The sequence below is a fragment of the Rhinolophus ferrumequinum genome, chromosome 3 (assembly GCF_004115265.2).
Source record: "Rhinolophus ferrumequinum isolate MPI-CBG mRhiFer1 chromosome 3, mRhiFer1_v1.p, whole genome shotgun sequence".
Lineage (NCBI taxonomy): Eukaryota > Metazoa > Chordata > Mammalia > Chiroptera > Rhinolophidae > Rhinolophus > Rhinolophus ferrumequinum.
Genome location: NC_046286.1, coordinates 41,072,531 through 41,097,629, shown reverse-complemented (window position 1 = coordinate 41,097,629; position 25,099 = coordinate 41,072,531). Strand labels below are relative to the sequence as shown.

General features: G+C 31.9%; 1 protein-coding gene across 2 annotated transcripts in view; it reads left to right on the top strand.

The window, feature by feature from the left end:
- The window catches only part of IBTK (inhibitor of Bruton tyrosine kinase), an 86,166-nt gene that overhangs the window by 32,979 nt on the left and 28,088 nt on the right, over positions 1 to 25,099 (top strand). For both annotated transcript variants that reach the window (XM_033102699.1, XM_033102698.1), the window contains exons 13-25: positions 392 to 478; positions 1,273 to 1,355; positions 1,441 to 1,478; positions 1,931 to 2,027; positions 8,667 to 8,768; positions 10,903 to 11,020; positions 13,600 to 13,660; positions 14,204 to 14,325; positions 15,934 to 16,046; positions 18,993 to 19,141; positions 20,564 to 20,727; positions 22,287 to 22,379; positions 22,914 to 23,057. In XM_033102699.1, the coding sequence (XP_032958590.1) occupies positions 392 to 478; positions 1,273 to 1,355; positions 1,441 to 1,478; positions 1,931 to 2,027; positions 8,667 to 8,768; positions 10,903 to 11,020; positions 13,600 to 13,660; positions 14,204 to 14,325; positions 15,934 to 16,046; positions 18,993 to 19,141; positions 20,564 to 20,727; positions 22,287 to 22,379; positions 22,914 to 23,057 (1,371 nt within the window). The remainder of the gene's footprint in view (positions 1 to 391; positions 479 to 1,272; positions 1,356 to 1,440; positions 1,479 to 1,930; positions 2,028 to 8,666; positions 8,769 to 10,902; positions 11,021 to 13,599; positions 13,661 to 14,203; positions 14,326 to 15,933; positions 16,047 to 18,992; positions 19,142 to 20,563; positions 20,728 to 22,286; positions 22,380 to 22,913; positions 23,058 to 25,099) is intronic.

Genomic DNA, 25,099 nt, shown 5'->3' with positions numbered 1-25,099 from the left:
AACCAGATTTTTTGTATTCTATTGTTAAGTTATTTATGTTGCTTTGTGGCAGTATAACCTTAGTTGGGTGGGAGCAGGGGATGAGTATATGTGTATATGTTTTCTATTTAAAAACAATGAAGGACTTTGTGCTATGGCTTTGATTCTTTTTTTTTTTTTTTTTTTTTTTGGTCAGTAATGATATTTAATGTATTTTTAGTTCTAAGTAAAATTGAAGGAGAATGTGTGATTATTTCTTTATCAGGGTAGGGGTTCTTTGAGATACTTTTCTAGGTGATATAAATTATACAGTCTTGTTCAGATGTAAGCTAATTTGTTGGGTTTTTATTGCTTGTTTGTTTTGGTAGAGAGATATATACACCGATTGTTAATTTTTATCTATCCTTGATAGGTTAGATGGAGTCAGATTTGAAAATGAAAAAATTAATGTTATTGACAAGAGAACTGGTAATAAACCAAAGCTAAATCAGAAAAAATGGTAAGTTAAGAAATGAAGGTAAAATTTTCACCTCTAGATTTTGAGACCTAAGTGTGGAAATAGAGCTCTTCTTACTCACTTATGAAACAAAATGTATAGGTAGATACCTTTACTAGTATTCTTTATTTTTGGAAATGTTGGAGAGTTGTTGAGGGAAATGGACAAAATATTAACTGCTCAATAAGACATTGGTACAATTTTTTTTTCTGATACTTCCTAATTAAGAAAAATTTTTAATTTTTCTTTTCTGAATTTTGTATTTTTAATCAATAAGAAATGATGTTAGCCCCAAAACCAAACTAATTAGGCCCCCTCATCATTATGATGATTCCTTTGTAAATCTTTTCAGTAATAAATATACTATTCTAAACACATTTGTTATTAAAATTTTTTGTTTTTAGGTATTTATTCTTTGTAGGTGAAAAGTTTTTGGAGAAAGGAAAACTGGCGGTATCTAGATTATGCTTAGCACAGAATGAGTTACAAATAAGTGAGTTAAAGACCTTTTCTGTGATGTCACTTACTTTATATTAACACCTGGTCTGTAATGAAAAAGGAAAATTAGAAGAAAGACTTTTTTGAAAATTTGTTTTTATTTTAAGGCCCTTATTATCTTCCCTAAAGTGCAAAGAGATGAAGTACGTAATTTGTATGTATACCATCAAGTTGTTTATTCGCCACAGCCTTTAATTAAGAGAAAATAAAAAGTTAAGCTAAATCCTATAATGAGTTTTCTTATTTGCTAAATATATAAAGAAATTGCTCATGCTTCAATTAAAAATTTTTTCTTGCAGTTCATTTCTATGTGATGTAACCATAATATCAGTGGATGGAAAGGAATTTCCTTGTCATAAATGTGTTCTTTGTGCTAGACTTGGTAGGTACACTTTTTCTTAGATGCTGATTTATTTGTTTTAGTAATGTTTCACTATTCTCACTGAAATTAATTTTTTTTCTTTCAGAATATTTTCATAGTATGCTGAGTAGCTCATGGATCGAGGTACGATTTAATTAGAAACCACGTAGGCTGGTACCGGTAATGATATTTTTTTTATATTTTAAGGAGATTATATACTAAAGAAATTCAGAACGGGAACCTGATATTTTAACTCAGTTTTTCTTTTGTATTAAACCTTATTTATGCGTAAGCCTGTCTGAAAATAGCAACATTTAGAAATGAAAATTGTTGCAAAAAAGCTACTTAAATCAAATTTTCCCTATTATTATTTAGACATGAATTTGGAATATTAGTGTATTTCTTTTCTCTCAGTTTTTCTGGATCCTTTTTCATATTATATGGCAATTTAAAATTAAATGTATCTCATTGTAGCCTTGTGTTTAATAAGTGTTTTTTTTGCATGATGTGATTCCTTTTTAAAGTTTTTTGTACCAACCTCAATCAGAATGTAGTAGTATTTTCTTGTTTAAAATTAATTATTTTATTTTATTTAGGCTTCCAGTTGTGCAGCTCTGGAAATGCAAATACATTCTGACATACTTAAAGTTATTTTGGACTACCTCTATACTGATGAAGCTGTGGTGATAAAAGGTATTAATAAGACTTAGGACATTTTAGATATTTAAGATATAATTAAATAATGGTAAAATTAACATGTGAATCTTAATTTCTGCTCTAATTGAAGTAAGCCATCAAAAGAGGCTTAATTTGGAATTAGAAATAGGGATGATTACTAAAAGTAAAGGAGTGGGGAAAAAAGTTTTCGTTGCTTATGTGAAAACAGTGTAGTTTTGACAAATAGTCTATGAAAGTTCCTTTTTCCCTGTTTTTCCCCATATGATAACATGTCTAAAGTGAAAGAAGTAGAATTGATCCAAAATTTATGTAGAGTACATTTATATATTTTGTCAGGCAACACACCTGTGTTTTTCGTTACTGGGTGTCTTTAGTCATAGGAGTGGTGCACTTCTGTGTTCCAGTGTATACATTTACTACATTTTCTTTACCCATCCACCTGTTGATAGACATTTAGGCTGTTTGTATATCTTGACAATTATGAGTAATGCTCTAGTGAACATGGGGTGCAGGTATGTCTTCAAGATCCTGATTTCCATTTTTTTGGGTTAAATACCATTGGATTGCCGTATCATTGTTTTCTCCATTTTCAGTTTTTTTGAGGAACCCCCATATTGCTTCCATAGTGGCTGTACCACTTTTCACTCTTAACAGTGTACAAGGGGTCCCTCCACAGCCTCATCAACACTTATCTTTTGTGTTTTTGACAATAGACATCCTAAAGGTATAAAGTGACCTCTCGTGGTTTTGATTTGCATTTCCCTGATGATTATACACTAGAGACATTGAGCATCTTTTCGTATATCTTGTTGGCTATTTGTATGTCTTCTTTGGAGAAATATCTATTCAGGTCCTCTCCCCATTTTTTAATTGAGTTACTCTTAACAGTGTACAATGGGTCCCTCCACAGCCTCATCAACACTTATCTTTTGTGTTTTTGACAATAGACATCCTAAAGGTATAAAGTGACCTCTCATGGTTTTGATTTGCATTTCCCTGATGATTATACACTAGAGACATTGAGCATCTTTTCGTATATCTTGTTGGCTATTTGTATGTCTTCTTTGGAGAAATATCTATTCAGGTCCTCTCCCCATTTTTTAATTGAGTTACTTGTTTTTTGCTATTGAGTTGTAGAAGTTCTTAGTATTTTGGATATTAACTTTCTATCAGATGTGGTTTACAGATACTTTCTCCCATTCCAGAGGTTATCCTTTTGTCTTTTCATTTTGATTGTTTCCTTTGTTGTGCAGAATCTTTTTAATTTCATGTAATTGCACTTGTTTACTTTTGCTTTTGTTTTATGTGGTTTTGGTGTTATATGTGAAAAATCATTGCCTAGACCAATGTTTAGGAGGTTTTTCCTTGTTTTAGGAGTTTTATGGTTTTAGGTTTTAGGTTTAACTCTAATCCAGTTTCAGTTGATTTTTGTGTATGGTATAAGATGTGAGTCCAGTTTCATTCTTTTGTATGTAGATATTCAATTTTCTTAACACTGTTAAAGAGATTGTCCTTTTCCCATTTTGTATTTTTGGCACCTTTGTCAAAAATTACTTGACCGTATATATTTGGAAGTTTATTTCTGGGCTCTTTATTGTGTTCTATTGGTCTGTGCCTGTGTTTATACTGATACATTACTCTTTTGATTACTGTAGCTTTGTAATAGAGTTTAAAATCAGGAAGTGCCATGCCTCCAGTTTTGCTCTTCTTTCTCAAGACTGCTTTGTCTACACAGGATTTTTTGTATTTCAGTATTAATTTTAGGTTTGCCTTTTTTTTTCCCTGTGAAAAATAACATTGGAATTTTAATAGGATTTCATTAAATCTGTAGATTGCTTTGAGTAGAATATATGTTTTAACAATATTACTTCTTCCAGTTCATGAACATAGTATACCTTTCCATTTATTTTTGTCTTCTTCAATATCTTTCCTCAGTGTTTTGTAGTTTCCAACATTTATCTCCTTGGTTAAATTTATTCCTAAGTTTTATATTTATGTAATTGTAAGTGGGATTGCTGTTTTCATTACTTTTTGGGATAGTCTGTTGTTTGTGCATAGAAAAGCAACTGACTTTTTTGTTGGTTTTGTTTCCTGCAACTTTACTGAATTCATTTATTACCTCTAATAGCTTTTTGGTGGAATCTTTAGGGTTTCTATGTATTAGATCTTATCAGCTGCAAACAGAGACAGTTTTATTTCTTCCTTTCCAATTTGGATGCTGTTTATTTCTTTCTCTTGCCTAATTGCTCTGGCTGGGACTTCTGTATAGAAGTGATGAGAGTGGGCATCCTTGTCCTCTTACTCTTAGGTTGAGCAGTTTTTTTTTTTTTTTTTTTTTTTTTTAGCAGTTAAGTATTATGTTAGCTGTGGACTTGTCATATATGGCCTTTATTATGTTGAGATATATTCCTTATATACCTAATTTTGTTGAGAGTTTTGATCATGAATGGATGTTGAATTTTGTCCTATACACTTTCTGCATCTGTTCTGAGATGATCATATGATTTTTATCCTTCACTTAGTTAATGTGTATCATATTCATTGATTTACATGTGTTAAACCATCCTTGCATCCCAGGTGTACATTCTACTTAATCATGGTGTATGATTCTTTTAATATGCTGTTGAATTTGGTTCACTATTATTTGATTGAGGATTTTGCATGTATGTTTATCAGGGATATTGTTCTGTAATTTTCTTATAGTGTCTTTGTCTGCCTTTGTTATCAGAATAATGCTGGCCTAATAAAATGAGATTGGAAGTACTCCTTCCTCTTCAGCTTTTTGGACAAGTTTGAGAAGGGTTGGTGTTAATTTTCCTTTAAATGTTTGGTGGAATTAATCCGTAAAGCTATCTAGTCTTTTTTGGGAGATTTTTGATTACTGATTCAATTTCCTACTCTGTTATTGGTCTGTTCAGATTTTCTGATTCCTCATGGTATGTTGTATATTTGTAGGAATTTATCCATTTCTTCTAGGTTGTCCAATTCATATAGCATATAATTGTTCATAGCCGTCTCTTGTTATCCTTTGTGTTTCTGTGATATCAATTGTCATTTGTCTTTCATTTATAATTTTATCAGAGTCTTCTCTCTTAGTCTACTTAAGGTTTGTTAATTTTGTTTTATCTTTTCAAACAACCAACTCTTAGTTTTGTAGATCTTTTCTATTTTTCTTTGGTGTTTAGTTCATTGCATTCTGCTCTAATCCAGTATTTCCTTTCTTCTTCTAACTTTGCACTTCATTTGTTCTTCTTTTTCTAGTTCTTTGTTATTTAGAAAACCTTAAGTTTGTTCTTTTGAGATCTTTCTTTTTTGTTAAGGCATTTGTCACTGTAAACTTCCTTGTTAGAACTTTTTTGCTTCATACCATAGGTTTTGGTATGTTGCGTTTCCATTTTCATATGTCTCAAGATATTTTTTTGCTTTCTCTTTGATATTTTTTTTGACTTATTGGTTGTTAAAACTGTGTTGTTCAATTTCCACATATTTGTGAATTTTCCAATTTTCCTCTTATTATTTTTCTTTTATACTCTGTTAGTTGGAGGAGATACTTGGTATGATTTCAAATCTCTTTAAATTGTTGAAACATGTTTGGTGGCCTAACATATGATCTATCCTGGAGAATGTTTTGCATGCACTTGAGAAAAATATGTATTTGCTGCTATTGGATGCAATGCTCTGCATATGTCTATTAGGTTCACTTAGTGTATAGTGTTGGTCACATCTGCTGTTTCCTTAGTGGTATTCCGCCTGGATGATCTATCCGTATTTGAACATGGAGTATTGAAGTCCTTCATTATTATGTTATTGATGTTTATTTCTGCCTTTAGTTCTGTGAATATTTTCTTCATATATTTAGGTACTTCAGTGTTATATGCTATAGCTTTACAAATTGTTACACTGATTGATGTATTGACCCCTTTATCATTGTATAGTAACCTATCTCTTGTGACTATTTTTAACTTAAAGCCTATTTTGTTTTGTCTGATAGAAATATAGCCACTCCTACTCTCCTTTGGTTACCATTTGCATGGAATATCTTTTTTTGCATCCTTTCACTGTCAGCCATGTGTGTCTTTAAAGGTAAAATGAGTCTCTTGTAGCCAACTTATAGTTGGATCTTGTTTCTTTGTCCATTTAGCCACTTTGTCCTTTGATCAGAGAATCTAATCTATTTACATTTATAGTAATTATTGATGGGTAAGGACTTACTATTGCCATTTTGTCAGTTTTCTGATTTTTGTAGTTCCTTTGTATCTGTCTTCTTTGGTGATTTAAACTTTTTGGGTAGTGGTATGATTTTACTTACCTTTTGTGTATCAATTGTAGATTTTTGCTTTGTGGTTATCATGAGGTTTACATGTAGCATTTTATAGTTATAACACTCTATTTTAAACTAATCACAACTTCATACAAAACTTTTATACTCTTACTTCTGACCCCCTCAATCCCCTACTTCACCATTATTTCTTCAAAAATTCTTTATGCCTGTATATATCTTGGTATGCTGGTTCGTGTGCCATAATTTTCTTATGCTATGTTTATTTATTCATTTTTCCTTCTTTTCCTCAGGTTGCATAATCTCATTGGACCTATAATTTCTATTTTCACTGATACTACTGATTTTTGTGAGACATTATTCTCATACTTTTAATTTTTTAGACATGACTTCTTTTAGTTTTTTGGTCATATTTCAAATAGCTGTTTTAAATTCTTTGTCTAATATTTCAACATCTTGTCTTCCTCAGGGACAGTTTCTCTTGACTGCCTTTTTCCTGTATATGGGCGATTCTTACATCTTTCTTTGCATCTTTCATAATTTTTGTTGTTGAAAATTGGACATTTAAATAGTATAATGTGGCAGCTTTTAAAATCAGATTCTTCTCCTTCCCCAGGCTTTGTTATTTTTGTTGTTTTTTTAGTGTGGCCTTCTTCATTTATAAGAATATGTTGGAACTTTTCAAACCCCCATATGGATATCTGTATTAGTCTGTTCAGGCTGCCATAACAAAATAGGATAGACTGAGTGGTTTAAACAACAGAATTTCTTTTTTCACAGTTTTAGAGGCTAGAAATTCCAGATCAGGGTCTGGTAAGATTGGTTTCTGGTGAGGACTCTTTTCCTGGCCTGTACATGACTGCCTTCTTGTTATGTCCTCACATGGCTTTCCTCAGAGGCTGGGGAGAGGAGGCAGGGATTGTGTCTTTGTGTGTATATAGAGAGTTGGGGAGGGTGTAAGAGGGAGAAATGGAGATAGATATTTCTGATGTTTCTCATTAGAAGGAGACTAATCCTGTTGGATTAGGACCCTACCATTATGATTTCATCTAACCGTAATTACTTCTGTAGACTCCCCATCTCCAAATATAGCCATGATGGAAATTACAGGACATAAACGTTTAGTCATAACAACATCCGTTTCTGTAGCTATTCTTTGTAACGTTTTTTGATATGTTTCTTGTTTGCTCCATTTGTTATCATTGTCTCAGTCACCTTCAATGTGAAATAATTGCTGCTAATTTTTATTAATAGAAGCCCTTAAGGAAGAGGCTGTTTACACTGAGCAAGCTTTGAGTAGGTCAAATAAAGACAGGCCCTGCTAGTGGGTGGGGTTTCCTGGGAACTGCTGTGCAGGTCAAATAATGATAGTTTTTTGATAATATTGCTCCACAGCTGTTAATGTCTCCTCCAGTGGCTGTAGCTGTTCATTTCCACTGTGATTGCATGGTTGTTGGTTTTCAAGACTCCTGTGGAAGAAGGGAGAGGAGGTTCTAAATAGGGAAAGCTGCAGTGTCCCAAAGCTCACTGTTATTAGCAAGATTCCAATAATTTTCTTGAGTCAAGACTCTCCAGATTATTGCAAGAATTTGGATAATATCTAGAGTTCTGAAAAAGTTGCTTTTGACAATTTTTTACAGTATTTTTATTGCTTCTGTAAAGGAAAAGAATTTTAGAAATAGTCCTTAGTCTGCTATTCATCTCTCCTTCATTTTTAAAATGTTTTTTTTTTTTTAACTTCATTGTTCCTTCTTAACCATTTTCCCTCCTTTCTTCCTTTGGTGGTGTTATTGTGTTTTTGTTTATGTTGTTACTCTGGCAGTGGCTCAGGGGCATTGCTTGAGGCCATTAGTAGTACTCTGGAACAAGAAGTTTATTTTAAATTAAGGAATTTCTATAGTTTTAAAAAAATGTACTCTTAGATGACCCATTTTGTTTTAAATAAGGAAGCCTAAGAGCATTATTCACCCCTAACCTCCCCCCATAAATGTATGTTAACATATATACCTACATACTAAGTTTGGTGCTGAGATTTGACTTTCCCTCTATTAATTTGAAAAATGTTTGTCTAAAAATATGGGAGATTTTTAAATAAGTCAGGCATTCCAGTTGCCCTCTGAACTAAAAAGACCAACTGCACATTTCACGGTCCTGGTGTGAACCATGGCATTTTGGTGTGTTTCTTTCTAGCTTTCTACTAGAAAGTAGAAATGTTTTGAAACTTATTATTTATCATAGTTGCTGTTTCAACATTTAGAAAATTATCATTATAATTCTCTCTTTCTTAGTGTCTTAATTACTTGGATTTGTTTTCGTAGGTATAATGTTTACAAAATAATAAAGAGTAATTTATTTTTTATTTTTTTTTTTTTTAGAATCTCAGAATGTGGATTTTGTTTGTAGTGTTCTTGTGGTGGCTGACCAGCTTCTCATAACTCGATTGAAAGAGATTTGTGAAGTAGCATTAACTGAAAAACGTGAGTGTTTTTGAATTAGAATACTAGTATTTTCAGATTGGTCCAGGATTACTATGTTTTATGAACTTTCTGATGCTATTTATGGCTAAATGCACCAATTTTTTTTTGTATCATGAGAAATGTCAAAACAGTTAAACTATTTTATCATTTGTAAGCACATCCTTATTTCAGAGATGCTTATATGTGAAAATATGTATGTTTTAGAATTGAAATATGTTACTTATTTTTTTGAAATGTCATAAAACCATGAATAATAAAGATAGTGTGAAATTTATCTTGAAATTTCAAGGGTTAGAGTTGGAAGCAGAATTTTTTACCCTTGCCCTCATCTTGACTATGTCTGTGTTTAGCTTCCCATTTTCTATTTGCTAGAATGTTTATGTAACCTTCTCATTAATATATTTGATCGAAACTCTCTTTTCTCTCTAACTGCTATTCTTTTCTCTCTTCATTATTTTATTAATTGCATGATGTTCCTCCTGAACACTCAAAATTTTTTTTATTAGTTTGTTCCTTATATCCACATTCTTTCAGTTGTCAAAACTTACTCATTTTAACTATGTTGATTACATTTCTCCCACCTTTTTAAACTCACTTTGTGCTAGCTGAGGTCACCCTTATTCATCTCTTTGGTGTAGTATCACAGTAGTTTTTAAGTCGTCTTTGTCTCTTCTGACTTTTCTTAAACCTTTTTATAGAAAGTAAGTATATTTTCCCCTGTTCAGATCTTTTTAATTGTTTACTCTGGGATAAAGGTTAAATTTCCTTAACTTGATATAAAACTTTTGTGACCTTGTAATCTTATCTTTGTGCTTCTTCATTGCCACTTCAGGAAGTATGAAAGGATTTCCTGACAATTATTTCTAATTTGTTCTTGTTAGTAATTTGTCTTAGTTCTAGTGTCTTATTTACCCACTTTTCTTAGTTCTGTGCACTATCTTCTCCTTGGTTATCAAAAAGAAAACAGCTTTGATCTTTTAAACAAGAAAAGGGAAATATATATAAGGATACAACATAAAATAGCATACAGTATCCATATAGGTGATATTTTTAGTTGTTCAGTTCCTTGGATATTTTTGGCCCCTGCTGTATGGTTGCCTTTATTAATGAATTACTTGATCTTCCTAGAACCTAGCAAGAGAATAATTCATCAGAAGTTTGTTCTCTGGTTATTGGGCAATCCTTGTTCCCAACTGAACAACTTTAAAATTTTTATATGATCCATTTTCATTGCTGTAAAATGAGAGACTTTGGGTTCGTCATTCATTAGTTGAAACTTTGGTTTAGTTAGGAGTGAAACAAAGACCATTATCACCTGCAGTTATAACTTTTGACAGAGTTACAAGGGAGAAAGAAAAAAAAATGGAGGAAGCCTGATGTAGAAAACAGTTGTGTTCCTCTGTTTGCTGGGACTCAAAGTAAATAAGAAAAAGAATCAAGAGATTCGGGAAACCAAAGTTACATGCTAGGTGGGTAGAATTTTCAGGGACAGTCTTCTAACAAAACATATTTCATATGTAAAGTTATTAGGATTGTAACAAAATCCAGAATGTCTTGTACAATACCAGATTCTGCACTGTATGTGGCAAGATATAGATGTACTTATTTTTCAAATATAGTGTGTGTGTGTTTATATATGTAAATATACTCAAATTCTGATAGATTACTCAAAAAATGTATTTTATAGAATGATTTTATAGGTTTCTCTTAGTTTTAAGACTATCTTTAGTTTTATAGAAGAGAGAATGACTATTCTGTACTATATAAAAGTAAAGGAAAGCTGTTTATCAGTGAAAGTTAAAAATATTCTAAAATATTAGGAGGAAGATTGTCAATTCTTATGTGTTTGCTTTTAGGTGACACTGGTATATACCTTCTCTATTTTCTTCTGCTTAAATTTTTTTTTTTTATATGCACTTATTTTTTTCTCATAACCAGTCATTTAAAGTTACTTTGGCATATTGGGATGGCAAGTGAGTTTTATATTTGCTCAAGTATAACTCATTTTTGGCAAGAAACTGCTTTCAGTTTTCCTTGTTCTAAATGTTCAAACCTGACAACTTTAGAAATACGTATATTTTGCCATAGTAACATCCCTTTCATCTCATTGTGCATATCTTTTCTTCCTTTGTAGTTACCCTTAAGAATGCTGCTATGCTATTAGAATTTGCTGCGATGTATAATGCTGAGCAATTGAAACTGTCTTGTTTACAGTTTATAGGACTAAATATGGCAGCTTTACTTGAAGCAAGGTAGGTTGGGCGCATACATTATATGATTGTTGCAAAAACAATTATTTATATACAATAGCAGCTATATTAGTAATTTAAAAGTGAATAATGATAAATTCCAGCTTTGTAGAAAAAATGAAAATGTAAGACGTTTCAATAATTCCATCAATATCTGAGTGCCTAATATACGCCATTATTAGCCATTATTGCTAAAACACAACAGTGCACAAACTAGACAAAATCCTTTCCCTCAATGGATCTAACATTTTGGTTGTAAAGTTGTGCAACAGTATTTTTACAAGTATAAGTTTTTGTATGTATGCATATCTCCTTGTTTGTTTAGGTTGATTTGTAACTATGTAATTGCTACTTGGCTTTTGGAAACTATTTGTAGAACTATCTAAGCCAGCGCTTAATTAGTTCACATGTAAGTGTGTATAAAACTTATTACTGGTTGATTTCCATTATCTCTTTGTAGTCACTCTCAGATGTTTCCTGTTCTACGCATTCTTTGTCAAACTTAGGGTACAGGGGCTAGCCTGAAGTTTTTAATTCCTCTAGTTTGTTGCAAGCTGATAGGTGTGTTGAAGTCTTTATGTAGAAATCAATGAGTAATGAAATGTTACTTATAAAAACATGACACATTTTACATAAAAAGTGATCTAAATATATATACCCTGTTTTATAAGCTGTTATTTCATATTATATTGAGAATTACCTGGATGGAAAGAATTTGGTAAATGCTAATTATTTAGGAGTTATATACATTTGTAAAGGGATCTTGGAAACTTTGTTCCATTGTTTTTAGCTGTTTAGCAGTGGAATTTTTAATGAAATAAATTTACAAATTTTTTAATAAGGTCAAAATTTTATTACATTTACTCACTGTACAATTACATTTGCTCACAGTGGTGAGAAAAATTCATCTGTTTTGGTGAACACAGATATTTGAGATTGGATATCTTGGTGGCAATTTGCATTTTTAAAGTTTCAGTATCTGGTTTATTTCTGTATTTTGTTTTACTCATAATAATAACTAATACTACCATCATAATTATTAATGGTAATATCTAATAATAGTAATAATGATAACTAATACTATGTGCCAGGTAGCATTCTAAAAATGTTACATAGCTACAGTTTTATTTCATAAAATAGATTCTGTTTATAACCTCATATTACAGATGAGAAAACCCAGTAAACTTTTTTTTGTGATGAAGAATCAAGAAAATCTTGATCCATATAATTTACTGTAAACGATAATAGTTTTTGATAACTCACCTTTCAAAGTCAGGATCATGTTTAATGAAACTAATTCCCAAACATGGTTGAAATAAAAGTGTTCTAATAGATTCTTATAGTTGCCCCTTACAGTTCAGTTTAGAGGAAACAATATTTTGGCAGTTGAATGCTTTGTTATTTTGTAAAAAATGCTTTTCAAATGCAAATTAATGTTATGAGATATTAGACAATGTCATTTTAAAATGCCTCTGGTATGTTAGTGTGATAGCCTGACTAGGGTTTCAGAATAAATTTAATTTTTTTGCTGACATTGCATTAGTAATTGTAATCATATAACCATAGCATTTTTTTAAAAATCAAATTAAGCTTTATTTGGGTTGTCAGATAAGTATCAACCTAAATGTAAAATAAGCACCAAATTTATCTAAAATATGATATTGGAAAATTGTGTGTCGTACTACTATTGTTTAGTTGTTATGTTGTCACAGTCTATCAGCTGAACTATTAAGGATGGCACATGTGCTGTGCCATACTACTTATATAATTTTACATGAGTAGACATGCATAACTTTCATTAAAACAAAGAATTGTACAAACTTAACTATTCCTAATCAAAGATGTGTGTGCTAGAAGAAGTGCAAATAAATATGCACAGAGATTGTTAAGGGGGGGGGTGCACCAAAATTGACATAGCATCACAAGTAAGTTATCCTCAAAATGTTAAAACTGATATGGTACAGATTTGAATATGCAAGTTTTTTATGTCAGTTGTAAAAATAATTTAAAATATAATTCAGAATGTGCACTTCAAATTTTCTCTGATGCCTTAAAGTACCTGTTTGGAACCTGAGAGTTCCTTAAAATCTACCTTGAATAATACTACTGTCTAGTCTGAACATCATTTTACATATGAATATACTAAAGCCCAGAGAGGTAGAGTGAATTGCTCAGGGTCGTGGGGGTAATTGGTAGCAGTGATAATTCTAGATAGAATTCAGGAATCCTTATAGTTAGGCCATTGTTATATCAATATAGCACTCCTTCTGTAGTTAAAGATTGTAATTTGTGGGAAATGAAGGTTGAAAAATAAATACGTAATTGCTATTTCGTTATGATAGAAAAGATTTTTCTGTAACTTGTAAGAGGCGCTTGAGTTTTATTCCAGATATTTGTCTAGTGGGTTCATGCTGTTTATTTGAAATATGTAACTACACATACTTTCAAAAAGAATTTGTAGCAGGTAGTATATGAATGCTTTTTAAAAAAAATTATTTAGCAATATAAAATGTCTACATATTTGAAAATCTTGACAGGTATTAAGTTACTTGAATGTTAATATAAAATTTTTATCTTGTTAGGTCTCTTGAGGTTTTAAGTGTTGGTGTTTTGAAGGATCTTTCTGTATTTTACCGAAAAATGGTAAGGTTTATGTTTTTTCAATGATATTATCAACTAAAGCAGTATATTATGTCAGACTTCTCAATGGAATAATTTCCCAATGAATTCTAATACATTAGGATATTTTAAAATTTCCTCACATATCCCACATATAAGTATAATAATCAAAATTGAATATATTTAATAAAATTAGTATCTTTTAATTCCTTTATAAATGAAATTATTGAAAGCTTCAGAGTCAAATAAATAAATAATATTATTTATTATTTACGAAAGGTCAGGACTGCAAAAACATGGATAGACATGATCCTTAACAAATGGATTAATTTGTGTTTTTAATATAGGGGAGCTTTTCGGTCAAGTTTTTTTTTTCCTTTTTTTTTTTTTTTTTTTTTGACAGTTAATCTAATCCTTTGCACCCCTTGGTTTAAATTTAGGAAGTCATTAGGCATTCTAGACTTTTTCTAGTTAATGTCACCACATAAAAAAACAAATGGGATAGTATGTTTATTTTAAAAAGTATTTTTATAAATTTTGTATTTGAAAGTGAAATCTTTTCTGTAGATTCCAGCAATGGACAGAAGAGTCATTACACCATATCAAGATGGACCAGATATTAGCTATTTGGAACAAGAAGATGGAGATTTTTTTTTGAAAGAAGAAATACATATAGAACAAAATTATTCGTAAGCTGTTTCCTTTTTTCTTTTCCTTTCCTTCCTTCCTTTTTCCCCAACCATCTCACTCCCATCCTTGATCTTGAACACTGTTGACATTTTTATATTGATATTGAAAGAAAAAAACTGAGAAACCTGACATAAGAAAAGTGCGTGTTTATTTTTAGCCTTGGTAAAGCACAAAGTAAATGAATAGTTTATATGTGCATATATAACAAAATTACATATAAATATGAAAGGAGTGTAGCCTTCAGGTTAAACATGTTGGGTTGATTTAGTGCATTTATCTTAACTACCTTCCCAAACCCTGCTGAGGTTAAAGAAATGAAAAAGGCATGACAGAATAGGAAAGTAGTAAACAGCAGTCAGGATGTGTTAACAGTTTTGGAAGTCGGAAAGTGGTTCCTAAGTGGTCATGACTTAGAGCAGAAGAACCTAAAACAATGCTGGAAAGGCTTAAGAATTAGAAGTACTAGGTGTATGAATACTGGGATGAGTGGTTGGAAAAGAACATTTTTTGAGATTATTTCAAAGAGCATTGATTTCTTCCTGAACCCCATTCAACCACGTGATTGCCCCTCCTCCATCTTGGTATGAGACTAGAGATTTGTCCTTTGAAGAAGGTGAACCAGAGAGGAGTGGGTCAACCACTTCTCTAGATTCCTTTCTGTAGAGAACCTAACCAGTTTAATAGATATGGCCTGTGGTGACTGACATTTGGGAGTCTTCCAACAAAATATCCCAGGTTTTAGGTTGTCACCCTGTAATGGGATGGATCATTTGACAAAGCCCTGGATAGAAGTGTTTCAGTTCATGTTTTAGACTCACTTATCAACTCCTAACAGAATTACTTTTCTTCTACTTGGTAAATGACCTGTTAAAATAAAATCTCAGTTGTTCAAGTCATTTGCGCTGTGTGTGTGTGTGTGTGTGTGTGTGTGTGTGTGTGTGTGTGAGTTAACCTATGTAGCTCACTGAAAAACTAACTGCTCTTGGTTTCCAGAGATTTTTTTAACCTCTTTTCTACTTTGGTACTATTTGGGTTACTGGACAGTTTATAAATATCTGACTTAGATGTATTATGTGTTATATTAAAAATTATAATAAAATTACTAACATGGACATAAGTATTATCCTTTATAAAACAATATTCACAGCTGACTTTTGTAACTGGATGAATTATATGAGATCTGTAATTTTTAGTAAAAAATGATAGTTGTAGTCCTCATAGGTAATTTTTGCCTGATTAATAATGCTTTATTTAGGGAATTAAGTATTCCCTGAAATGCTTTGAAGTTACCAGCAGATATTTCTAGTTCAAGATTATAGTTTGTAATAGCTTTTGTGTGAACATGTGTAGTAGTATTTTACTTTTCAAAGAATTTCCCTATAAACCATCTTGTTTCTAACTTTCACAGAAATTCTAGGGTTAGAACAAGTAATTGTATCACACTAAGTTTCAGTGATATTGAGTAATTTGCTTCAGACCACATAGATAAATGAGACTATAGCATGTGTATTGTTATGTGTTTTTTGTTTGATCAAAATGCATAGTTCTTCTGTTTTGGTTTTAACTTTTATTTTTTAAAAATTACTTTTATGTTTGCGTTTTCCTAGGGAAAGTATATTCAAGAAGGCAAAAACAAAAGCAAAAAAGAAGCCACGTAAACGTTCAGATAGTTCTGGAGGTTATAATCTTTCCGATATTATTCAGAGTCCACCATCTACAGGTTAGTATGAAGTGTTTTAGGATGTATTTTCTGATCTCATCGCTCATGTCTCTATTCATTGTCTAATTCATTTAATATGTATTAAACACTATTATATGCCATTTGCTGGGGTTATTGAAATAAAAAATAGTTCTTGTCTTAGGGAAGCTACAGAAAATGATAGTATATTGTGATAAGTACTCTGAAGTTTGCTGTGGGACACCCAAACTAGTCTAATAGGAAAGATCTCTTAGAGGACAGTGATACCTGAGCTGGATCTTGAACAGTGAAGAGAAGTTAGCCAAGAAAAGGAGGCAGATAGATCTACTAAGAGAAGGAGGTACTATCTTCCCAAGCCTAGAGACAATAGAAAGAACTGCACGTTTCTTGTTCATATGGCACAGCAGTGTAGGATTGTGTGCAGATAATAGGAGATTGGTTGGAGAGGGTCAGAATTTGGGAAGGTATTATATGCCACACTAAGGTATTTGGATTTTATTCTGAAGGCTGTGGTTAGCTATGGATGGATTTTTTAGGCAGGGTGTGATTAGATAAGATTTATGTTTTTAGAAAGACCACTCTGTTCAGTGGCATGGAGGGTTAGGAGAAATGGGCAAAACATGACAGAGATACTATTATCACGTGGATTCAATTCATATATATCAGTGCTCTAAGGCAGGTGCTAAGTGAGATGCCATTCATGTGCATAAGAAGATTATAAATGTGTACAATACAACACATTTTCTATCTAGGCATTATCTAGATTACGTAGTTTGTCTAAAAATATTTTCCCAATTTTTTATGTTGAAAATCTTTAACCTATTGAAAAGATGAAAGAAAAATACGATGAACAACTTATACCCTTCATCCATGTTTATTGTTAACGTCTTATCAAATTTGCTTTTTCTTTAGGCTTCTTATTGCATGCCCTCTTCCCATATCCTCCAAGCATTCTACACACACTTTTTTTTTTACTGACCCATTTGGGAATAAGTTATAGACACATTTCCCCCAAACTAATATGAATCTCCTAAGAATAAGGATATTCTTCTACACAACCACAATACTATTATCTCATCTAAGACACGTACATTAATCCATTAATATTATCTAATAATGCAGTCTATATCCAGATTTCCCTAATTGTCTAAAAAGTGTTTTTATAGCCTTTTTTGTCTTAACCCTTAAAAAATTCTAGTATCCTATCAACATCGATATACTTAAATTGATCGATGCAGCACTAAAAAATGGTTTCCCATTTACCACATCTCCTGATTTCCCACTTTAGGACCTTTAAATATTTTAAATTCTGTGATTTTTGTATTTTCTGTGTCGCATGAATTACCTCTAATCCTTAGGAGGCATAGGTGGATTGATGGAAGGGTGAATTAATGGATAGACACAATCATGAAACTAATGATTTTTCCAGTCACCTAAAAGACATGGAAAAGCAGATATTTGGTTTGTTTTAAATAATGTTATTCTTAGCATTTCACAGCTAGAAGAGATATTAGTAATAAACTAATTTATATCCCTTCCTAAACCTGAGGTAAAAAGCTCAGAAAACTTAAGTGATTCGAGGTAGTGACGGAAATAGATTTATTTTCTTGATTCAGTTTTATTTCAGATTTCAGATCTATTTTCTTGACTTCCTGCTGTACCACTCTCTTTGTGGCCAAAGCAGATAATGACTGAAAGGTTAAATTTAATTGGAGGCCAAAAAGACCTATTCTGGTAGAAAATTTGAATATGAGGCAGATTTTATCAAAGATAGTTCTGTAAAGGCTTAACATGTACGTATTTGCATTGATCCTTAAAGTTAGACAAAGACATTCTGTGAAAATGTTTAATTGTTGGTTACTTTAATCATTCTCTTTGTTTATTAGATTTATTTCCAATTGACTTTTGGGAGCGTTCCAGGATTAAATATGCTTCTTAGATAAAAATTTGCCTCTTAAAAATATTTAAAATATTGTGAGGGAGAAAAAAGTTTGAATGATATTTCCAAACTTTATTTTGCAATGATAACCACAAAGGAGGCCTATGTCTTGTCAAGGTGGTTTACTTTAAAAAGAACACTTACTTGAATGTATAAGAGATGGTATGTCTTATTTTTAAATCAGTTGTGTAGGTTTTAGTTACAGCCATATAATGTGTTTTTTTGTTGCTTTTTATTTTGCTACCTCATTTAGATTGTGCTGAATTTGAAATATGTGAACATAAACACATGAAACTGACAGATCTGCTAATGAACCTGGGTGTTAGGTGTGGCAGGGAGACAGGTATTTAGCCTGCTTAAGAGAAGAAATGGCATATACATTTCATAACAACTCTTTTGCTTTAGGTGATGAGCTATTAAAAATAGCTCTCAATTCACAGAGTTTTTCAGAAGGAAAAACCCTCAAACAGACCACAGTTGGCTTCAGCTAAATGAGAGGCGGAAAGACTACAATGCTCTTTCCATACAGAAAGGGGGCCACCCTCTGTGTGGGTGCGGAGAGCTCTATACAGAGAGACAGATAGGAAAAGAAAAGGGAAGGGGTCTGGAATTTATTAATTTTCTCTTCTTTATGTTGGAAAAAAAAGTTCTGAATCACTTTTTAAAGCAGATCGCAAAGAACTGTCTTCCTTAGATTTATTGCATAATTGCTATATAATTGAAACTTGTTTTAAATCTAGATTTTAAATCTTCACTTCAATTTTCACTTCAACTGATTTCTTTTTTCTGTTAGCTTGAATTATCAAGATTTTGGTACAGTGGCTATAATTTAAATATTAAATGTGGGTAAATGGAAGCTTTTGGCTCTATTTTTTTTATTGAATGTTTTATATACATGTATATGTATATACATATACATGTATATATTTAAATTTATGTATATGTTCATTTAAACGTGTATGTGTGTGTGTATGTGTGTGTGTGTGTGTATATATATATATATATATATATTTAAATTTACATTTTAGGATTATTAAAATGTGGTAAGACCAATTCTGTGGAATCTCTTCCGGAACTATTGACATCAGACTCTGAAGGAAGCTATGCAGGAGTGGGTAGTCCTAGAGATTTACAGTCCCCTGATTTCACAACAGGATTTCATTCAGATAAGTCTGAGGTTTGTTCTTACTTGTCCATTAATGTACTATTTTCTTAACTTCAATATTTAGGTCTGTAGACAGTTTATCTTTAGTTTTGTATTATTTTTACTTTAAAACACTGCCCTGCTTGGTTTATAATAAAATATAATTACTGACATAATATATGTGGTATTAGTTTTCTCAAGCTTGCATAATGTTTCTAGTTTTAAAGATTTTAATGGCAATTTTGAGCCATGTATGATGTTTTATTTCTAATCTTTCTGCAATTAAAATACATGTTGACGTAAAATATAGGGAAACTCTATAAGCATATTAAAAAATACAACTAAATTATTTGAAAATTATTTTGTGAAATGTCATTTAACACCAGCTAAAAATTGTGCAATGAAAATGATTTTGAATGTAAGCCTAATTTCAAATTCTATATAGTCTCTTTCCTTCATGAGACTCTCTTTCCTCCATGAGGTGTTAACTGGAGCAATACAATCTGGAATGGAGTTCCTCTCCTAATCTAACACAGTTCACATTAAGCTGCAGAATTCCTAGTCTAGTCAACTCTGGAGATGCCATTTTTTATGTGTCTCTTAACATTTTATTCCATAATTGTTAATCTGCAAGGAAGGTAAATGTGTAGCTTACTAAAAAATACAGTCATTTTTTTAACCACTCTAACTCCATAAAACATTAGAACTAGATATTCTTGAGACAATGGAAAATTTACCCTTTGTTGGAGTCTTTTGGGCCACAAGGATTGAGTTAAAAAACTTTTTTGTAATGTAGGGTACATTAAATGTAGGGTACATTGGGGGACAATTTATGTTAATACTAGGGTTGGTCTGGAAGACAGTTGAGGTTTAAAGGAAGGTTGAAGACATGCTGTGAATGTCTGGCAACAATAGAATACTGTGTTGGCAGAGGAAATACCATTTTAATAACTTCCTTGACCTAGTGTAATAACAATAGTTCTAGATTTGAAGTGTCATTATTACTTGACTTTAATTTTATTTAGAGTGCTTTAATTATATTCAGAGTGAATTAAACGACATTTATACCAAACTTTGAATTTGTTTCATATTAAAGTCCTGGACTTTAATTTTGAAGTTACTGCTCCATATCTTATTTGAACAACTGTTATTAACACTTTTGTTTAATACTCATGTAAATAGGGATTTAATATGCAAACTTATTTTCCTAAAAATTATTCCCAAAGCTCCCAATAATTGGGTTATAGTCACTGATTCAGTTTGAGAATTGGGTAAGGCGCTAAACTATAGAAGAACTGAATTGAAAATGCTGAATGATTATTGTTATAAGATTATACTGTTTAATATAATTTAACCAGTATTTTAGTATCAGCTATGTGTTAGCTGCTTGGCTAGGTTTTTGATTTTTTTTTTTTTTCACTTTTTAATTTTTTTTTTTTTTTTTTAAATCCCCAGGGGAAAAGTAAACCATATGTTAATGGTACACCTCCTACATATTTTAGGGAAGATTTAAAACCATGGGAAAAATCACCAATACTTAAAACATCTGCTCCACAGCCCATTCCCAGTAACAGAATTGATACTTCAAGTTCTTCCAGTTGGGTTGCTGGCTCTTTCAGGTAGGATATTCATTTTGTGCCGTACCTGTTAGTCTGAAATACATCATTCATTTTTAGTCAAATGAAAATTTTTAAATAAGTACATTTAAAAATATTAATACAGATTTCTCATATTATACATAGAAAATTACCTAAATGCATAGAAATTACTAACTAGTTAAAAGATGCTCTTTTATTTTTACTATTATTATTTTTTTTAATTTTATTGGGGAACAGTGTGTTTATCCAGGGCCCATCAGCTCCAGGTTGTTGTCCTTAATTCTAATTGTGGAGGGCGCAGCTCACCGGCCCATGTAGGAATCGAACCAGCGACCCTGTTGTTCAGAGCTCGCACTCTAACCAACTGAGCCCTCTGACCACCCCCAGGCTCTTTTTTTTCCAGACAAAATTCAGTTGTCTTTGTATTGTCTTCTGTGAATACTAGTAAATACTATAACACACATTGACTTGATACCAGCTTTTTTTTTTTTGCATAGTATATATTAGTTAAAACTCCCAGCTCCCACTCAGGAAGACCATTTTGTCATTTGTAGGCTTACTTTGTCTTTTATTTTTTTGGCGTAGTAAGGGGTATTTAAGATCTCACAAAATGTATTGTTATTCACAGTTAATTTTCAGAAAATATTCATGTAATGCTATACTGTGCTTTTAACTTATGTTTTATCCATATTTTTCTTTTATTTAGAGAAAAGTCAGTTTTTAAAACTATAGATATTAAAATTCAGTGTTCTTTTTCAGTGTTTATTGACCTTGTGCTTCATCTTTTATACCTACTATGGTTTATAATATTCTAAAATTGTTAATTGACTTACCAGTTATATTATTATCTGGATGATTTGTGCAATTATTTTGAAATATGCTGTATTTTGCACAGTTGGAACAAAGATTATGGATGTGCTATTGTATGTTGCTTCATCGTCTAAAGGTAGTTCAAGACTGAGTCCGAGTTTTTTGTCTTTCTAAGTTAATATAGTTGTGAGAACACCTAGAAACACCTACTAATCTTTAATGTTAAACTATTTTATTAAAAATCTTTTAAAACTAGCTTGGTGTAGAGTCAGCAACATATATTGGGTATTTCTAAAGATTGTAGAATTTTTTTCTCATTATGGTTTAACTCCCTCTGGTGGGTCTCTAATATTGTTGAGCATCCCCAACTTTTTCCACTAAATTTAGTTTTGTTAACAGTAGATGGTATTAATAATTTTATTTGTTAAAAGGAAAGAATATAATTTTTAAGTTCCATTCATTTTAAAGGATAAAACTTTAATAGAACTTTGAGTCCTTCTGCCTAAGTTAGGTAAGTTAAGAATATCCCTATTGTTTGACTTTTTCTTTAAGAGTTTTAATTCATTTTAGTTGTTATTTATGTATTTTTATATAAAAGTAGCTTTCATTCAAAATATGTTATTTTGAAGTTGACCACAACTGATAAAAGAGACCTAAATTTTCCTCTCATTGTAAGTCTTATACATAATTCATAGTTTCAGTAAAGTATGGGAATTTGACTTATGGATAAATGAATATATTGTTAAAAAAAATGTTTATGTGTCTTTTAGTCCTGTCAGCCCTCCTGTCATGGATCTCAGAACCATCATGCAAATCGAAGAAAACAGACAAAAATGTGGAGCTACACCAAAGACAAATTTGGGGTTGGTTATTAAAAAAAATCATAAAAAAGGAAAGACCATGTTGTTATAGATCTTCCCTAAAGAACTGGAAAGACCTACTGGGCCTTTCCTATTATTTGTCTGCATTTTAAGTTAAAGTTAGTTATAAGCTCTTTTCTAGATAATTAGCCTCCCTAACGTTATTTCTTAAATATATGGTAAAGATTTAGTTAGGTTGATAGTCCAGCTCTTCTGGAACACAGAAACTTACCTCTAAAATGATCACTGTGGACTAGTTCTAATGTAACTATATTAGTAAGTAGGAGGCGCATATGTAGTTACTACTTAATCATTGATAGTATAAACTGATACTGTCACTGTTGAAACTTGTGGACCTTTTTGATCCAGTAATACTAAAACCACTTCAAATAAACAGAAAGCAATATAATTACCTATAATCTTCATTAAGCAGAAATTAATGTGATTGGTTTAATTTCTTGCAAAATGATTTCTTATGGAATTAAACTTTGTTAAGAAGTAGTGAAACTAATTGATTTAATATAACTTAATTTCTAGCAAAATGATTTCTCCTGGAGTTAAACTTTCTCAGAAGCAACGAAAAATGATTGCAATGACTACCAAAGAAAATAATTCAGGGATGAATAGCATGGAAACAGCTTTAACTGCTTCTTCAAAAACCTCGAAACCAGCACATATATGGTATGCTCTAATTTTTTTTTAAATAAGCATAGATCTGAGTGTTAATGTGTTTTTTTAAATAAATAGTATTTATTATTTATGTGATAGTTTTTTTATTTTTCAATTAGTAGTTGACATACAATATTATATTAGTTTCAGATGTACAACATAGGGATTAAACATTTATATAACTTACAAAGTGACCATCCTGATAAATCTAGTACTCATCTGCAACCATATATAGTTATTACAATATTATTGCTATATTCCTTATGCTATACTTACATCCCCATGACTATTTTGTAACTACCAATTTGTAGTTGTTAATCCCTGCCTCTTTTTCACCCATCCTATTAATCCCCTCCCATCTTGCTACCATCAAAATGTTCTCTGTATCTATGAATTTGTTTCTGTTTTGTTTCTTATATTTGTTTATTTTTCTTTAGATTCCACATATAAGTGAAATCATATGGCATTTGTCTTTCTCTGTCTTACTTACTCCACTCAGCACAATAACACTCTAGGTCCATCCTTGTTTTTGCAGATTGCAAGGTTTCATTCTTTTTTATGGCTGAGTAATATTCCGTGGTATATGTGTACCACCTCCTCTTTATCCATTCATCCATTGATGGACAACCAGGCTGCCTCCACATTTTGGCCACCGTAAACAATGCTGCAATGAGCATATGTTGTGTTTCTTTGGATATATACCAGGATAAATATCAGGAAGTGGGATTACTGGGTCCTTCTTTGTTTCTTGTTACATCCTTTGTTTTAAAGTCTATTTTATCTGGTATAAGTATTGCTACCCCAGCCTTTTGTTTGTTTCTTTCCATTTTCATGAAATTATCTTTTTCCATCCCTTTTACTTTCAGTCTGTGTGTCTTTTTAATCTGAATTGAGTCTTTTGTAGGCAGTATATGTAACGGTCTTGTTTTCTTATTCTTTTAGCCACCCTATCTTTTGATTTGAGCATTTAATCCATTTACATTTAAAGTAATTGTTGGCAAATTTGTAGTTATTGCCATTTTTGCAAGTCACATTTTATATCTCTTTTTCCTTCTTAAGCAAGTCGTTCTAACATTATTTACGATACTGGTTAGGTGGTGAGGAACTCCTTAGGGTTTGTGAACCTTTGAGAGATTTTAGGAAATCTAAAATTTAAATCTAAAATTGCAGCATGAGCCAATACAGACTGTTTATATGGAAAACCACTGGAAATTGCTTGGATGGGCATACAAGTTAAGTGGGATGGGGAATCACCAGGGAGGGGCAAAGCATGTTAGCCAGGTTGATGGAATCCAGATATGGTGGCCATCTGCATCTACATGCCATGAGGGGGAGGGCTCAACAAAGAAACAATGGGTTCTGCCAGGACTACTGTCTGGGAGGAAGCTCCCCCTCTGTCTCTCACCCTACAGCCATATAATTCAGTTCCTCCCTGAATTGTATCTGGTGCTCCAGCTCTGGAGCTCAGAGCAATTAAGTCCATCCCTGGGCCCTTTAAGAGGAGTGCCTAGGAGTTCGGCTGCCCTCCATCTCACTTAGCCACACTCTCCACTGTTTTTCACAACCAGAAGTTGTGGGGACTTCTCTTCCTGCACTGGAACCCTGGGCTGGGGATCCTGGTGCAGGGCTGGGACTCTTCACTCCTCTCAGGTGGACCTCCTCAGCTGACATACTCCTCCCAATTTTTAATGGTCACACATGAGAGGAGGTGGTTACCTACTCTGCCATCTTGATTGGAATGTATTAGCTTTTAAGGTAGCTATTGGCTTCTGGGGTTTTCCCCGCATCTTTTTGAATATTCCACTTCCCTCTTTGCTTTTAAGTTAAAAACTGGATCTTAGGAAATAAATACTTCATTTTTGTTTTGACAAGTATATCATGGTTTTCAAAAGTTTTTTTACATAGATAAAATTTATTCGTGGTATTTTCATTAGTGTTTATTGCTAAAATGTGTTAAAGGAACATCCTTGTTTTTACATTTTCTATAAAACAGTATGTAGCTTAGGAAAATTTGACAGTAAACATTTTTTTAACCATAGAAAAACCTATTTCTA